Source organism: Nilaparvata lugens, chromosome 7 (genome assembly GCF_014356525.2).
Source record: "Nilaparvata lugens isolate BPH chromosome 7, ASM1435652v1, whole genome shotgun sequence".
Lineage (NCBI taxonomy): Eukaryota > Metazoa > Arthropoda > Insecta > Hemiptera > Delphacidae > Nilaparvata > Nilaparvata lugens.
In genome coordinates, this window is record NC_052510.1 from 29,732,245 (window position 1) to 29,751,385 (window position 19,141).

The 19,141-nt window shown below is 35.0% G+C and overlaps 2 protein-coding genes across 3 annotated transcripts in view; both read left to right on the plus strand.

Annotated features, from left to right (window-relative positions):
• LOC111045509 (cuticle protein 7) overlaps positions 1 to 17,246 on the plus strand; it is a 62,140-nt gene extending 44,894 nt beyond the window's left edge. The window contains exons 2-3 of the mRNA XM_039432477.1: positions 14,675 to 14,735; positions 16,542 to 17,246. Coding sequence (XP_039288411.1) covers positions 14,721 to 14,735; positions 16,542 to 17,168 — 642 coding nt within the window. The 5' untranslated portion in view covers positions 14,675 to 14,720 and the 3' untranslated portion in view covers positions 17,169 to 17,246. The remainder of the gene's footprint in view (positions 1 to 14,674; positions 14,736 to 16,541) is intronic.
• LOC111045510 (neurobeachin-like protein 1) overlaps positions 1 to 19,141 on the plus strand; it is a 400,901-nt gene that overhangs the window by 317,767 nt on the left and 63,993 nt on the right. The gene's annotated exons all lie outside the window — the stretch shown is intronic.

Below are 19,141 nucleotides of genomic sequence, written 5' to 3' on the forward strand. Positions count from 1 at the left end.
AGAAAAACTCCACAAATAGCTCCTGACTCCTTTCAAATATTCTTTGACAATCTCTCATATTTTAACCGTTCATGAGTCCTTCTTGTAGTTGTTTCATTGAATTGATTGCTTGCTCTCACACCTTAATTAAACTGATCTCCCCTCAATAGATTTCCAACAGTATTCTCTCCAAATATTTCAGATTCAACAAAGATATCTCCTATTCCACTTCCATTCAAGTACTACCCCAAGACAATCAGTCAAACTCAGCCAGATGAGAAAATTAGAATGACGGAACTTGACACACATATGTTCATCATGTGTATGATAAGTTATGTTCAATCTAATAGAATCTATAAAGATTAAGTTATTAACATCTCGTTAAAAACTCTGGTGTAAACGCAGCTTTAGAGTTGTATTTCCTTTGTAATCAAATATTTGGTCATATAGTCCAGGCAACGAATGCTCAAATAAAGGTTGTCACGTTATTTTTTTCCAATAACGGGTTGTCCTGCTTGGCTGCAGTCGATAGAGCATGAGTAATCAATTATATAACCCTTATTGTGGTTCTTAGAATATATATTATACCGAATTCTTACTGGCTCGCCCAGGAGCTCCCGCAATTCTCTGGTCTTGCCGGTTACTGACGTCGGCTGCTCCAACAGTTCGCAATTTCTGTGACTGACTTGTCGAATTCCGCAAATACAGATGCGAGAATTTGCGCTGCTGCAACTTAATGCTATGATTTTGAGATTCTTCAAATCGTATTTAATGATATTGGATAACTTATATAAATGTCTGGAACGTATTATTTCCAAAGATTTGACTATCAATGCTGTATATCGCCTTCTTAACCAACTTATTCGGTGAAGAATAAATTCGGATGGTAATCTTATTAATATTTCAATACTGGCAACTAGATAAATAAAAATGAGATTGGTCATGCATGGAAGTAGGAAAACAAATAAAGGCTACACCATAAATATATATATATATATATATATATATATATATATATATATATATATATATATATATATTACACAAAAATCAACGAATAAACAAATATAGATATATAGAGCAACAAGCAAAAATAGTAAAAATAAGAACAAAATATAATATATCAAAAAAGAAAGTATCACAGATTAGCTCAAAATTAGGTTTCAGTTCTTTAGCACGAAACGTTACCATGTGCTTCTTAAATCATCAACTATATATATGCATTTAGATTATATGTAGCTCAGTTATCGACTTGCTGCTGCTTGTCGATTTAAAATCTCAAAAATCTCTTCTTTCCAAATTAATAAAAATAATCAAGTGATAAATTGTAAATCTCAAATATATTAATATATATAGATATATCTCAGTATATATCTCAGGGCTAAAGGTTCGGCCTCTGGTGGAATTAGATAAATCAATTTATCCAATGAACATGAGCTACATTTATATCTTTATAATTTGCTAATAAATCAATGATTGAGTGAGCATATTTATATTACAACATTAAATTCAAATATTTCTTTCATCTGTGCATCCTTAGACATGTAAATCTGATATAGTTCTTAATTAATAGAATACGTTTTTGTACTTTTTAAGAATTGTGCAAGTTTTATATAATTTCAATATTTATATAACCCCTCGATGAGCTAGCTTTTTAAATCTTATTTCACTCGAAGCACTGAGGGTGCCCTAAATTCATATATTTCTTGATAATTATCACTCATGTGCTGAAATCTACAAGATGATCCAAATTAATTTATTACAAGGTATATAGGGAAAAGTTTGGAACACAATTTTCAACTCCACAGCTCTTTTAAGGATAATTAGAGGATTAACCTATGAAAAGTCCTCACCCCTACCCCCTGTGCTGAAGTGGTGGGGGTGGTTTGAAAGTACCATTTTTCGCATATCTCACGGAAACTATGCATGTTATGAACATTTGTATTCTCTACAAAATTACCAACAAGTTTTGTCCCTTACATTTTTTCCATATCTCTCATAGTTTCTGAGATATCCGCCCTTGAAGATGAGACATTTAAAAAAAAATTCCGCCTTCAATTTTTTCATCTTTTTGGTCTTATAATTTTTGAACGATTGATGAAAAAAACCCGTGGTGATTATGAGCTGATAGAGCAAGAAATCATCTTCAATTTGATGTATATTTTCACTATTTTACGCATTTCCCTACGACTGTTGCAGCAATTTTAGTGTTGAGAGTGGAATTTTCTGTTCAGCAACAATAGATCAGTTGACAATGGAGTTTGAAGGGAATGTTTGGAACACAATTTTCGACTTTGCAGCTTTGTTGAGACTAGTTTGGAGGTGAGCATATCAAAAATCCCAACCCCTTCATCATGTGCTAAAGGGATTGATTGATTGATTGAGTACTTTATTTATGTAGATTACAATATATACTGGCTTATACACTTATATACAATAGCTTACAATTCAGCAAAATTATAGATGAATTTACATAATATGGACTAAGAAAATAATTATTGAACTGTATATGATATGGAAAAGCAACTTGTAATATAATAACTATGGATAATAATCATATTGTTATGCATCTACATAAATTGGCGGAGCTTTGGACATATCAATGTCTATTCTTCGAAAAGAATATTAAAAATATCCTCCCCACTAACTCTCTACCAAAACGTTAATTTCGTTATTTAAACTAAGGATTTATTTATTAATGAAAATATTGTAAAAGTTTTAATCAATATGAATATTAAAGAGAAAAAAAACAGAAAATTGATAAAGTAAAATAATTATAAAGGTAGATAAGATCAAATAATTGATTAATAAAATGAAGTAGGCTGAAAGTAGATCAAGGTTATCAACTTTCAGTAATATACAGCAGTATGCAGTGGATAATTGAAATAACATGAGTTTATATAGTATATATATATATATATATATATATATATATATATATATATATATATATATATATATATATAAATTCGTTCTATAACATGGTTTAAAGGTTTATATTGGTGGAATGGGTGAGGGATGGTTGTCATGTGATCGTTCTAGGGCCGGACAGTTTCAGTCATTTGTTCCAAAATATGTTTTTTTGAAGTCAGGATGAAGCTCGCTCGGCTCTCGATAGACCTGATAGAAACAGGAAGTGTATTCCATGCACGACAGGCACTGACTAAGAAGGATTTTGTGAAAATAGTAGTTCGATGATTGGGTATCCTTAAAGTACTTTCTCCGGTTCTAGTATGTGAAGCATCTATCCTCCTACCTTCAGAGACAAATTTGAAATCATCTTTAAGATAGTTCGGATTACCGTATTTCAAGATATCTCTAACAAGCTTGACTATTCGAAAAAGCCTCTGATCGGGAAGCTTTAATGTTGAACTAGCAATGTGGGCTGGAGTGATATGATCATGGCGTTGGAGAGAGTAGACAAAACGTAGACAATAATTTTGGCAACGCTGTAGTTTATCATTCAGAGTGACTTGCATATCGTTAAGAACAGAATTCATTAAATGTGGGAAGATGAGAGATTGAACCAATAATAATTTAATGTTTCTAGGGAGGATATCGTGCATTTTCTTCAATGCATGCATGGCTGAGAATACCTTTTTACAAGTTTTGTTCACTTGTTCTGACCAGTCAAGAGTATTATTCATAATAATGCCTAAATTTTCAACTGAGCCACAGTAAGGAATGTCATTACCGTCTACACTAATTTTGTGAATCGATTCAAGGTCAATATTGTTTATAAGATGAGAATATCCAATTATAATGGGTTGTGTTTTGATGGGATTAAGCTTAAGGCCATTTTTCTTTGTCCATTCCACTATCGAATTGATATCCTGATTCATTATTCCAACTGTTTCATTAATTTTTGTTATGGGACAGCTTAAATAGATTTGAAGGTCGTCTGCATAAGTATGGAAACTGGAGAATTTGATAATGGAAGAAAGGTCATTAGCATACAAAGTGAAGAGGAGAGGGCCTAAAATTGAACCTTGTGGTACTCCATGCATAAAGTATTTTCAAGTTGACTTTTTGTCACCGACAGATACACATTGTTTCCTACCTAATAGATAGGATTTAAACCAAACTAACGAGTTGTGACTGAAACCAAGAGTAGCCAACTTATTCAGAAGGACTGTATGATCAACAGTATCGAATGCTTTAGAAAAATCAAATAGGGTGAGGATGGTGCATTTTCTTTGGTCCATAGCTAACCTTATATCATCAGTGACACGAAGCAGAGCTGTCTCAGTTGAATGGAATTTTCTAAAGCCTGATTGAAAGTTATGAAGCTTACTATTGTTGTCTAGAAATTTTACAACTTGAGCATGAATGAGTCTTTCTAGCACTTTGGACAATGCAGGTAAAATACTGATTGGTCTAAAATCCTCAACTTTATTGGGAGATGGAACTTTATTTAGAGGGCGAACCAGAGCAAACTTCCAGTTTTCAGGGAAAATGCCTTCTTCGAGTGACTTGTTGAAAATGTATGTAATGGTTGGTAAAACAGCAAATAACATCTTCTTGATAAATTTAATAGGAATTTTGTCTACACCCGTAGCATTACTATGAATACGTTGTATTGCTCTGAAAGTGTCTTCTTCTGAGATTGGATGAAAATGAAATTGATCAGTGATTGGTAAATCTAAGTTTGTAACCTGCTCTTCAAGATCATCGATATGATTAGCAATGACAACTTCGTCGCGTTGGTTAGAGTGTGAAACGAAATGGTCTTTTATATTATTCAATGGTAAGTCAATTTGTGGATTCGATTTCTGTTTGCCAAGCCCGAATTCTTTTATTCCCTGCCAAAGTGATTTAGAGTCTTGTCTATTGTTTGTCATAAACGAATTCAAGTACCTAATCTTAGAGTTCCGTAATTCCTGTTTAACCCTATTTCTAAGGCTCCTATACTCTATCAAACTGTCCAAGTCAAATGTCTTTATAATTTAATATGTGCTTTGTCTCTACGTCCCATCATCTTAAGTATGTCTTCAGTCATCCACGGTACTCGTCGTTTTCTATTAATCCTCCTTGTCACATAAGGTGCATGTTTGTCATACAAAGTCAAAGTCCAATTCTCGAAAGTCTTGACCATGTCATCAACTGAGGGTAATGCTTCAATTTGATGCCATGGAGTCTGAGCTACATCAGTCAGGAAGGCGGCTTCATCAAAGTTTTTGAAGTCTCTATAAGTGATAATTTTCTGTTCTGGCTTGGGTATCTTATGGGAAAGTACACAGTAGATCAAATCATGTCTAGAAATAGCTGGGACTGAGATTTGGCGTGCTTGAACAACCTCATTGGGATCACTAACAATGAGAAGGTCAATGAGTGTGTCTGATTCATTAGTATGATGAGTTGGATCGAGAGGTAAAATAGTCATGTTTAGGCATTGGAAAATTGTAGTCAGTTGAAAGTAGTCATAGTTACGATTTGTCATGTTCAAGTTGGTGTTCATATCCCCCATAACTAGTATACGGTTATAACAAGGCATAAGAGAAAGCAAGGCATTTTCGAAATCTGTGAAATGACCTTTTTTTGGTGGGTGATAACAGATACCAACGAGTAATTTATCAGTACTAGATAAGGATAATTCAAGTAGCATAAACTCTGGTCTGGAACAATACTCTTGTTTAGATGTGATTAAAACTTTTGTTTTGATACCATCTTTCACATAAATTGCTACACCCCCACAAGCTTTATTTAATCTATCATTCCGGAAAAGATTATATCCAGGCAATGCAACAAAATTTGATGAAATACTAGGCTTCAAAAATGATTCGGAAATTCCGATTATATTGAAGTCCTGAAAACGGAAGATTGCTCTGAGTTCATCAATGTGGCAACTGAGGGATTGTACGTTAAGGTGAGCAGCCTTGAAAAGTTTTTTGAAAGAGTGGAGCTTATTTGCTACAAACATACCTGTGTCATTATTACTATTATTGAAATAATCATACCTACTTGAGGGCGAGCGAGCTGACGTGTCAGTGAGAGGCATCATGGAAGCAGCAGACCAATCGTGAACCGACCTCAGAACGACACATGACGGGGAAAATGGGGATGAAACTGATAAAACTTAACCTAAATGAAAAAGTCTCTTGATTCGAGTGCATTCAGTATGCCTTGACAGTTCGGCTCCCTTCACTATTTAAAGCACTAGTTCAAAAAATTCACTAAACACAATAAGATGTAGATGTGTGGAGTTCCGGTGATGAATAATCCTAATGGTGAATAAGATGAAGATTGAGGAAGAACTGGTAGTGGGAGATCTGGTCCAAGTGGAGATAGAGCGAGTAGGTATCCAGTAGTGGAAGAATCGGGTCCAAGTGGTGGTAGAGCGAGAAGGAATCCAGTAGTGGAAGATCGAGTCCAAGTGGAGACAGAGAGAGATGGAATCCAGTGGTGGAAAATCGAGTCCAAGTGGAGATAGAGAGAGTTGGAATCCAGTAGTGGAAGATCGTGTTCATGGTGGAGATAGAGCGAAATGGGATCCAGTAAAAACTGAAAAAGAGAAGAAAAAGCCAGCAGAAAAACGAAAAATCTTTGAAGAAAGTTATCAATAGAGAAAAGATACATAATACAACTGATAATGAATAATATTCGCATAAAATTGAAGAGGAATAGTACGATTTAATGTGGGAAAGAATTGAATATTATATGGATAAATATATGGATATTATAATATAATATATGGATATTAGTAGAAGGTAATCAGATAGAAAGAGAAAAGGCAGAAAGATAAATAGATATAGAAAGAGAAATAAACATTTGAACATGCTGGATAGCTAGTGGAAAAATCACAGAGAAAATAATGATAATAATAGGGAAGAAAAGAAGAGAAAGAAGGAATGTGCACAAATTGAGAAGAACTTATGAAACTGAACTATAGAATAAGAAATAGAACATCATATTGTGATCTTGAATTAATCAAGGAGAGAGGAAGAAGAAGAAAGGAAAAAGAAAGAGAAGAAGAAGTAGAAGAAGAAGAAGAAGAAGAAGAAGAAGAGAAGAAGAAGAAGAAGAAGAAGAAGAAGAAGAAAAGAAGAAGAAGAAGAAGAAGAAGAAGAAGAAGAAGAAGAAGAAGAAGAAGAAGAAGAAGAAGAAGAAGAAGAAGAAGAAGAAGATAGAAAAGAGTAATAATCATCATCGCAAACAAACAATATTCAAGTAATCATTATAAATATAAGATCAAGAAGAAAAATGAGAAAGAAAAATAAGAAGTAGAGGAGACGATGGAGAAAGTGCTAGATTATTTTTTAGATGAGTTTTAAATAGGATTGAACGGTGAAGTGTGAAAAATATTATATAGTATTAGAAGTATAATTAACTATTGGGAGTTGCAATAACGATAAAAGTAGTAAATTGAGTATTGTAATATTTTAGTGATGAATGTCTAAGATAACGTTAAATGAACACAGCCCCTATATAAGCATATGAACAGACTACCCACCCCTCTGTTCTATCAATAATTCTTCACACATTAGCTTCTATTGTTCGAGCTGTGGCAACAGTAGAAGATATCATTATGTACACTTAATATAGAAGAGATTATTATCTTTACCTATAGATTACATCCATATCTATAACGTATGTTAATCATCCAATTTATTTGAAATTCAGCATTTCGAAAATTATTAATTATGGAAATAATTTTGGTAAGAGATGTAATAATTATTAGTAAGAATAGAGATAATGATTCTCTAAGTACCCTCTGGAGTATAGTAGTTGATGCATTGAACGTAGTTTTGGGAATTAATATCAAGATAAATTATTAATCAGTATTAACAAATGTGGATCTCCTTAGTTTGAAATGATTACCCCATATATAATCATAAATAGCAGTGGAAAGATTCATTTATAGAACAGAAAGCCAGCTCTTGAAAAATGCCAAGGTATATCTACTGTGAAATCTATTAATACGAATTTCCTATTATTGTAGTGAAGGGCACCTTAGTCATCGAATCCTGAAATGATTTAATTTACTTTTTTTTTTGAAGGTCGGTCATCCTCTCGACTGTGTGGACCCTCTTGGATCCTCCTTTGCCGATAAAGATCTTGATCCTCCCGTCCGATGACTAGACATTCCTATGCCCATGACGGTCGGCCGCAGCGTTGAGGATCTTGAGACACTCCGCAGTCAGATCCTCGCGAATGGTGACGCCGGAACCCTTCAGCTTCCTCTTAGCGTCGAAGATCATCTTCCTGGTCCGGTAGCTGCAGAGTCGAACTATGATGGGTCGGTCCTTAGGTTTCGCTTGCCCTTGTTGAGGTGGTTGACGCCTTCCAACGCGATGCGAGCGGTTGACATCTGCCAGAGTCACGGGCACGTTCAGCTTCTTGTTGAAGACATCAAGCGCCAGCCGGTCCGTGTCTTCTTTGTCGCTCTCCGGGATCCCAAAAATACTTATTGAATGTCGGCGCCCGTATTGCTCGAGGTCGTCGACCTTCAGGTGACAAGACACCTCTAGCTCACGAATTCTATCGTGCAGCTGTTTGTTCTCCTCCTTTAATGCCTGAAGTTCCATAAAAATAGACTTCACAGCCATAGAAACAGCATGATGCACAGAATCCTCGATTTGCTGTCGAATAATTCGGAGGGTCTCTTCAGACAGTGATCCAGAAATAGCTGGCCCTGGCTTCGGAGCATTGACCTCATTCTTTGGCGTGCCTCTGTTCGGTCGAACCATCGTGTACCGTTAGGTGGATTTACACTTTTACAGGCGAGAAGGTAGACTGAAGAATCAGGAATGTTTTTTTCAAGATAAATAAAAAGAGTGTGAGTTAATCAAAAATATAATTTCACTATTGAATTTAGCTCGAGAAACTGAATAACTAGATGTATAATTTGAAGTGAATTGAACTGTATAACCCTACGGAATATCTGTTGAATGAGAGGGAACGAAATATCTGTTATCTGTTGCGATGAGGGTGGTTTAAAAGTTGCATTTTCCACTTATTACTTACATGCTTATATCTTGGAAACAATGTGTTCAATTGTCATAATCAACTACATACAAATGAAGCATAATAAATTTCCTACAAGTTTTGTTCAGTAGAGTTTTTCGATAAATCCGATACTTTTCTAGATATTTATGTTCTAAAGTGATGCATTTTCGAAAAACCACTTTTTCTTCCATTTTTTCGCTCTTTCAAGTTTTATAACTTTCCAACAATTGATGAAACAAGAATGTGCTGATTACGAGATTGTAGAGCATTAAATTATCTTTCATTTCATGTATAATTCGACCATTTCACGCATTCCCATACGACTGTTGCAGTAGTTTTAGTTTTGAGTGTCAAATCTCAAGATTTGCAACAAGTGAATTTATTTGAATATCACACTTCTATTAAGTCATCATAAATTGGCAGAGTGCTTCGGTATGAACATTCATATTGAGTACCTATTGGAACGTCTGCGGTAATAAACACAGGGGTTGTTTCTAAACTTCCTACCAAACAAAGACACTCGAAACTAAAACAGCTGCAACAGTCGTATGGGAATGCGTGAAATAGTCGAATTATACATGAAATGGAAGATAATTTAATGCTCTAAAATCTCGTATTCAGCACATTCTTGTTTCATCAATTGTTGGAGAGTTATAAGACTTTAGAGAGCGTAAAAATGGAAGCAAAACTGGTTTTTCGAAAATGCATCACTTTAGAACATGAATATCTCGAGAATAAATGATTTATCGAAAACCTTTATCCGACAAAACTTGTAGGAAATTTATTGAGCTACATTTTTATGCCGTTGATTATGTCAATATAACACATTGTTTCCAAGATATAAGCATGTAAGTAATAAGTGGAAAATGCAACTTTCAAACCACCCTCATCCCTTTAGCACATGATGAAGGGGTTGGGATTTTTGATATGCTCACCTCAAAACTAGTCTCAACAAAGCTGCAAAGTCGAAAATTGTGTTCCAAACATTCCCTTCAAATTTCATTGTCAACTTATCTATTGTTGCTGAACAGAAAATTTCACTCTTAACACTAAAATTGCTGCAACAGTCGTAGGGAAATGCGTAAAATAGTGAAAATATTCATAAAATTGAAGATAATTTGATGCTCTATCAGCTCATAATCACCACGGGTTTTTTTCATCAATCGTTCAAAAATTATAAGACCAAAAAGATGAAAAAATTGAAGGCGGATTTTTTTTTTTTATATGTCTCATCTTCAAGGGCGGATATCTCAGAAACTATGAGAGATATGGAAAAAATGTAAGGGACAAAACTTGTTGGTAATTTTGTAGAGAATACAAATGTTCATAACATGCATAGTTTCCGTGAGATATGCGAAAAATGGTACTTTCAAACCACCCCCACCACTTCAGCACAGGGGGTAGGGGTGAGGACTTCTCATAGGTTAATCCTCTAATTATCCTTAAAAGAGCTGTGGAGTTGAAAATTGTGTTCCAAACTTTTCCCTATATACCTTGTAATAAATTAATTTGGATCATCTTGTGGATTTCAGCACATGAGTGATAATCATCAAGAAATATATGAATTTAGGGCACCCTCAGTGCTTCGAGTGAAATAAGATTTAAAAAGCTAGCTCATCGAGGGGTTATATAAATATTGAAAATAAAATTGAAGATAATTTGATGCTCTATCAGCTCATAATCACCACGGATTTTTTTCATCAATTGTTCAAAAATTATAAGGCCAAAATATGAAAAAATTGAAGGCAGAAGGGTTTTTTTTTAATGTCTTACCTTCAAGGGCGGATATCACAGAAACCATGAGAGATATGGAAAAAATGTAAAGGACAAAACTTGTTGGTAATTTTGTAAGCTTCAATTTTGCAGAGAATACAAATGTTCATAACATGCATAGTTTCCGAGATATATGCGAAAAATGAAAAAATGGTACTTTCAAACCACCCCCACCCCTTTAGCACAGGGTGTAGGAGTGAGGACTTTTGATATGTTAATCCTCTAACTATCCTCAAAAGAGCTGTGGAGTTGAAAATTGTGTACCAAACTTTTCCCTCTATAATCTATTGTTGACTGGACTAATATCACATGGGAGTAATTGGCATCATTTTTGTGCTTCAACTGTAAATTTATATTAAGAAAATATTTTACTCCTGTTACACGGTGTTCTATATATGGGGTAGCCTATATTATTTGTTTAACGTACTCCATTACTTGACTTCTGCAATTCCAAAGTGATCATTGAACTAAATCGAATAATTATTCTCTCTTTATGAATAAATTATTCGTTTTTTATCGCCTGGAAAACACATATAGGATTCCTAACAAGATGGTTTATCATTACAATGTAATCATAAATAACGATAATGAGATGAAGTTTGTAATTTTGACCATAATTTGTATATTATGATGAGAATTATAAATTATTGAGGCTTGAGAGTTGAAAAATCGTGTTCAGCGACCGAAAATACATAAGATAGCGTTCCTGAAATACATAATTTGAATGCATAGACTAGTGTATGAGCGATGCGATAGACAGGCCACTACGCGCATTAATCATGGGGGAGGACCGCGCCGCAGCGTAACAGTGCTACTTATCCCCTCCCACCGCCGCATCCATGATCGGACATGACCACCCCCAAACTATAAATATCATTGGATTCAGGAAGAAACGGCCTACAACGTTTATTGGGAATTTTTTCCTCTAAGTCGGCTAACGACTTGAATATTCGAGAAATGACAAAAAGTCCATAATAAATAAATACATTTTTCGAGATATTTTATTTTTTTACGATAAAGCTATGCGGTTTATAGCCAAAATGTAGAGTACCACATTGAAAGCCAGTTATGTGTACATAATATTGAGAAATAATTAAAAGCTGTACTATGAATAGTAACTGCAGGACAGGCGATTTTATAAGCGCGCGTTTTTCACAACTTACTCCCCTCCCCCAAAGCTGTCGACCACCCTGGGACGAGACGACATCGAGTTTCATATACACTAAAGACCTCCTAACAATAATTCGAAGTCAAATTCTCTGCCTCTCTCATGTATGCCCAATGTAAGCCAGCGCCTGTACTAGTACCAGTATAGCAAGTATAAGTATACACCTAATGGGATTCCCATTTAGAAATTAACGTTAGCCATGCATATTTATATAATATTATGTCACGCTGAAGCATTTATAAGTGATGGGGTGTGTCCTGGCCCAAAATTTTCGTTTGATTGACAGAAATTTGATAATCATCCAATGGAGAATTGGAGATAATGTATGCAGAGTATGAATGCTGATGAGCAGTCGTATTGTCATTCAATTGTAATTCATATTTTCTGTGATCAAATCATTTGACCTTTGATTTCCCGTCAAGTAATTCATGGACTAATCCAAGTTACATAATTTTGTCATTGATCATCCGCTATACATTATTCCGAATATGAATAGCCTAGTGTCCAATTTGATTCTTTGAAACTGGTGATTAATTTGTGAAGCAGTCATTAGTTAGCAAAATTCTCGAAACTTCACTCTCTCTAAAATTTATTTCTTTTGTTATATTCCAATCAATAAACCGATTGAAAAATGAAGATAATCCATTAACATTTTTAGTAGTAGACTCATCGTTGAAGAAAGAAGACATTTCCGAAGTCGTAATGGATTCAATCCTTGCTAATTATGAAATTGGTTTGAACGAATTTCAGAATTTTTATGAGAGTGCATAATGTACACATCGCACATCTTCTCATCTTTACTAGTACATGAAACGGTATGTTTGATACAGCATTATTGTAATAATTTTATGCGTTGCTTTATATCAAATAATGATTGATCTTTTTATCAGTCTCTGTTTTAGGTTGTATACGATTCATTTCTTTCTCCACACTCCGCCCTACTCCTCCTTCATAATCGTCTCGTTCCCTACTACTTGTTTTCTCTTCTCTCCTCTCCCACTATTCAACATTGTTTCCGAGAACAGTTGGTAACAGAGTTGTATGATGACGAAAAGAATTGCACGTCTCTCACATGCATTCTTCTCGATAATTGTAACCTATCAATAAGATTCGGTATTTGACATTTTCCTTCAGTTTTACATACGTAATAATCGACAACGGAGGCGTTTTGAAGGAAAGGCCTTCATTATGCACACTTCTAAAACTCTAGGAACAAAGTCTGCTGTAGTTTTTACGTAGTCTAGCCTACTGAAGCGATGTTACCTGGTCTGGGGCCGCATTTTTTCTCAATAAAGTTGAAATAAGATAGTAATTTTCAACACAATAGATGCTGATGTGAGTAGGCTATATTGCAAGGTTGAATGTCAATAGCAAGAATACTTGAAATTATATCTCAAGAAACAGAAATATCTGTTTCAATACTTCAGAATTCAAACCTACAATAATTATTATGTATATTAATAGTTTATGAGTTTAAAAAACTTGCAAAACATCAATTACGATCGAGCAATTGAATGTTTGTAATTGAACATTGATAATTTAGAAGGATGAGCTTTGACAGCAGGTGTGAGTCAAATAGATGGGATAACATTACAATTTAAAAGTTACAGTATGTACAAAAGGATTGTGTCATGAAATACATTTAAGAACCACGAGAAATTTACAATTAATCAAAACATGCTCTAATAATGCTAGAATAGAGGAGAATTTGAAAATGCTATTTTGATAGAAATTAGTTGAATCAGTCTTTTTGAAATCTAGGATCTAGGGTACTGGCAAGTCAATTGCTCAATAATATAAATCATGAAAGAGAAGTTTATGGATTCCCATAAAGCTGCCTCGTTTCTAGATCCATGCCACTGCTAGTCTACAACCAGCATAATATAAGACCAATCTTTAAAGAAACTAGAATCATGGGAATGCTCCATGAGTAACTAATTAGATGAGTCATCATGAGCTTCACGAGTAATTAACGCTTATTGATTTCTTGATGAGCAGATTGTTGTTTCTGCATGAATAACAATTTCAATTTCAGTGTAACTGAATCTTCTACTTTATTCATATAATTGTAATTTTATTCTTGTTTCCATTTTAGGCTTTAATAATAGTTATATCGAATACTTTGAAAATAAAACATGTGAAACATTGGAAAAAGTACCTAAATATTGAATTGGTGGTCAATCATGCTCTAATTGGTTTTGAACCGAAATTGCCCTTGTAATGCGGGCAAGAAACTACTAAATTCAAAAGCTCATCTTGAAACCAGTCTCAGCCGTTTGAACTTTTCAAGTTCCCAATTCGCCACTGGAACAATATTTTTAAGTGAAGAGCATTTCGGACAAGTTGGAGATGACACTGGAAATAAATCGGACTTTCAGCCCGTCGCTGAAATGTCATCTGTTACGAAGATCAACAACTGATTATGATTAGAAGACGCGACAGGGCGTTTTTCACCTTGAAAATTCAGACTCCCCACCCGATACACGCACGATAGGCCTCTCAAACAGCTTCTTCTACTCTATTTTCTTCCCCTTTTCGAACTGTCGCCGAAGGAAAGAGAAGATCCAGTTGACTTTTTGCTATTTTTTTTATTACAACAACAAGTGGAACGTTTTGGAAGGGGCAAGTCGATGCAAATTAATAGCGCATCTTTCTGATCTTTCCCCTACTCCTGTTTCTTTGTTGTTCTTTTCCGGAGCATCTTTCGCCTACCCTCATCCCGTGCATTGTCTTGATTGTTGCGGGGAGGGGGAGAGAGATGGTGCTTGTCAACTGAGGGTACATATAGCATCGCACATCTTCTCATCTTCACTAGAGACACTCAGCCTCTTCTCAGGACTTCATCCATTCTGCAATGGCTTTCCTCAACGTGAGTACTTCTTGCATTCATTTCTTCATGTGGAATGTGACAAAGATTCTAATTCTCATTATTACCTATAGAATTTTCCAACACTCAGTAAATTTTCTCTTGATTTTCAATTCACATAATCAACTATAGAATTTCTCAACCACCAGTTGAATGTTCTTGGTTTTCAATTACTGTTGCAAGCTATAGAATTTTCCAACTCACAACAAAATTTAACTTTTTCTTATTCACATTATTAGCCATAGAATATTCCAACTCTCAGTGAAATTCCAATCTGATTCCAACTCTCATTATTTGTCATAGATTTTTCCAACCAAAATACAATAATATTTCATTCTATTACACAATCCAATGTAGTGAGATTGTAGTGAGTTTTCCAAACACAAACTGACTGTATATATTTGTTTTAGTACAAAGCTTCCTTGTCTTAGTTTCCAATCCACATCTACTATTTAATTAATATCAGTTGTAGCTATAAAATATCTCATATCTCAGTCAGGAATCCGAATGTGATTCCTATTCCAATAATTATTCCATCTCAAGAATTTGCTGAATAGAGTACAATAATTGTCACATTTCAATACAGACTAGATATTTTTCAAGTGCAATGTCTCTTATTTTTCATATTAAATTAGGACTGTTACATCTTTTCAACACAAGCGCTACTAACTAGTCTATGTAAAGAATATTTCTTCTCAATGAATTGCAATTATCTGTCACATAATTTCTTTTTTTTAATGAATAAAGAACGATTTTTGAATCGTAACAAGAATGGTCTTGTTTTCTTTTTGGTAAAAACTCATCAATCATCCATTTATGCTGAATTTTTAATCCAAAAATGAGTTCATTATCGTCCAATTTCCAATAATGCGGCGCACACTTTAAATCGTTTTTCAAAATTTGTTGAAAATATTGAATTTGCTCTGCTCGATTACAATAAATCTTCTCTCACCATTATTGCTCATACATCACCATTAGCTGAATTTCAAATGTGAATACTATTCATTCATAGAAGAATAGGGGCCAAACTACATGAGGCGTTTTTCTAACGAATCGGCAGGACAGGAAGCTCTCCGATTCACTGATTGGGTTGGCGTTTGGGAATCAGCTGATAATCAGCAATCGGAGAGCTTCCTGCTCTAAACCGACTCGTCTAAAAAACTCCTCATGTGGCTTGGCCCTAATTCTGTTACTCTGTTTAAGTATTATTTCTTGAGAAACGTGAACAAGTGCATGCATTAATTTTTAGGCTATCTCCAATACATCAGTTGTTTGTCACTTCTAAACATCCTCATAAGAACTTAATGTCGTGTTTCATGCACTGAGTTCAATCAGTTTGTTCATAAATTCATACTCAATATCCTCAATTTTGAAGATATTGTTTTAAATACGGAACAATCTGAAATTTGAATTTAATTCAATAATTGCACTCAAGAGTGTTGCTAATTTCATTTGTGCAATCATTGAAACTATTGGGAGAGTAGAACGAAGCAATGCCTCATTTATTTTTACCCAAATTTGTATCAAACCATTCTAAAATATATGTGGAAGTTTTGAGTTTTTCATATGTATTTTCTGGTAGGATAAGTAAGAAAATATCGTATAAAAATATAATAGATAACATTATACAAATATACAGTACAATGTAGATGAAAAATTATGTTAATAATTACTATTATATTATGAAATGACATCGTCAATGGCATTGAATATTCAGCAGGCAGTTTTATGTACTAAATACCACCAAAGAGAGCTACCTTTCCACATTTAGTTCATATGTATTTGAATTGTGATGTTTGTGGTTTGTAGGCTGCCCTTTTCGCCGCCTGCCTGTGCCTGGCCACCGGCCAAGTGATCCCCCGCAACCCAGTGGTGGCTGCACCTGCCGTGCCCGAGCCATACGACCCCCACCCACAGTACAGCTACAGCTACGCCGTGCAGGACCCCGTCACCGGGGACACCAAGCAGCAGCAGGAGAGCCGCGACGGAGACGTCGTCCAGGGCAGCTACTCCCTCGTCGAGGCTGACGGCAGCCTGAGGACCGTCGAGTACACCGCTGACCCCGTCAACGGATTCAACGCCGTCGTCAGCAACAGTGCCACCGGCATCGTGTCTGCCCCCGCCAAGGTCGCCGCCCCCGCTCCCGTCATCGCCGCCAAGGCTGCCCCCGTCTACGCACCCGCCCCCGTCTACGCTGCCCCCAAGGTCGCCGCCCCCGTCTACAAGGCTGCCCCCGTTGTGAAGCCCGTCGCTTACAACGCTGCTGCCTACCCCTACAACGCTGCTTACCCTTACAGCGGCTACCCCTACAGTGCCGCCCCCGCATACGCCTATGGAGCCGCCCCCGCTGCCTACGCCGCCTACCCCTACTCAGCTGGATACTCTGGCTACCCCTACACCGCTGGATACGCTGGCTACCCCAAATACGCTTACTAGACCTTGCTCTCAATTCTACCACCATAACAGCTCTCTTTCTGTACCTAGGTTTCTATGTAAATAAAACCATTCAGTAAAGTTGTTATGTTTTCAATGTTGTAATTTCCATCCACTTGCAGTCAAATTTGAATCAAAATTTCAATAATCATCCAAATATGTTTATGTGTGAATCACAATTATTGTGATGAAGCTTCCTATTTCTTAATTAATTTCAATAATCATCCAAATAGGTTCATGTTTGAATCACAATTGTTGGGATGAAGTTTCCTATCTCGTGGTTAAGAAGTAGAGTGGATATTACTTTCCAAACGTCACCATGTCATCATCTCGTCATTCTATTCTATTGAACTTTAGTAGTCGCAGAGCACAATACTTCTAGCTCTGAATATTGATTCATACAGTACTATAGTTATATTCACTTCAAACTGTGCTCGTATTGGTTGAAGTGAATCTCACTTCACTTACATCTTTACAATTATTGGAAGAAAATATATGAATGTACTCCTCATCAGGCAGTCAACTATTGACACTCTTGTTCCTCCATTAGCCTACACTCAAATTTATTTGAGTTAAAACTATATTCAAATGTGAAGCATGATCAGATCAATCAGCTTTTAATTGAACCTTTGCTGGCACTGTTCACCTACTAGTATGCAATAATTTTATTAGATTTTTCATTTTTTGCTTTTATATTTTACTGTATTTGATTTTTCAAATTGATTTGAGTGATCAAAACTATATTTAAATGTGAAGCATGATCTGATCAATCTAGTTTTATCAAAAATGTAATGTGTTTACAAAAATCCTAAAAAAATTATCTCTTTGCCTTTACCTGAACAAGACTCAGAATTGATTAAAAGTAGCTCATAGCAAATAAGATAATATTCAAACGAGAACAATTTCAATAAATAAGGCCTTTTGTATACAGGTATAAGGAATGATAATTCTACTTTTCAGCCTGCTAAATTTTATATACTTCAACTTTCACATTGATATTTATTATACAACATCAATTTCTTTCAAGGAACTTAATACAAAAATGAAATAGCGTCACCATTCAGTTTGAAGTTCAAACATCATTTCCAGTATTATTTTTGAAGAAATAATGAAAGTTTTGGTCCGACTAAATAAATAACTTGAGGAAAGTAGCATGAGTTAACTGCCCTTTATTTGGAGTGGAGGAGGAGCGATGAGTGATCCTTAAAACCTATCCTGAGTTAATTTTGGGTGTCTTTGGAAATATTAGAGTTTTTCCAACTGAATTGGATCTGTGATTCTTTTGGCATCATAAGCATTATCTATTTTATTTATTTCTGGAGACAATTACAAATCACTCTTTGTGTAGTTGAGAAGTTGATATTGTGGTAATTATTCATATTGAAGATATTTTAAATCTGTGGTTTTTGACAATTTCTCAGTCTTTTTCATTCAATAATTACAAATCATATTAAAATAATTGGGATAGAACAACAAGCTTGGCCCAAAACTATCCTATTCTATTATTATCAATAATTTTTATGTAGTTTCTATTTTATATCTTCTCTCCAAGAACGGCTTTTCATTTCTTTTGCTACAATAAATGAGATGCATTTCATTGATTTTTGTGAGAAAATATAGCACATCAGTGATTGCGAAGATGAGTGTGAAAACATGAAAGACAGTTGCCAATTGAGTCATGGCTGAGTGTGATGGAAAAGGTCGAACTGAAACGTCTTTGTACTTTGAATTTTAAAGACATAGGTGCGCCTTTCTCCGGCATTTTTTCAAACTTGCATTTGAAAAACTGTCTGCTGAGAAATTTCATTCTTATCACAGTATCATTATTGGAGCTGTTCAATGTATGATAAACGTATTGATATAATACTACTTTCTATAAAGTTTGGGAAGCTTGATACGATGTTTATGGATTCATGTCAATTCAATAACCAATTTAATTAAGAAAATTTTAAAACCAATAATAACCAAAATATTAT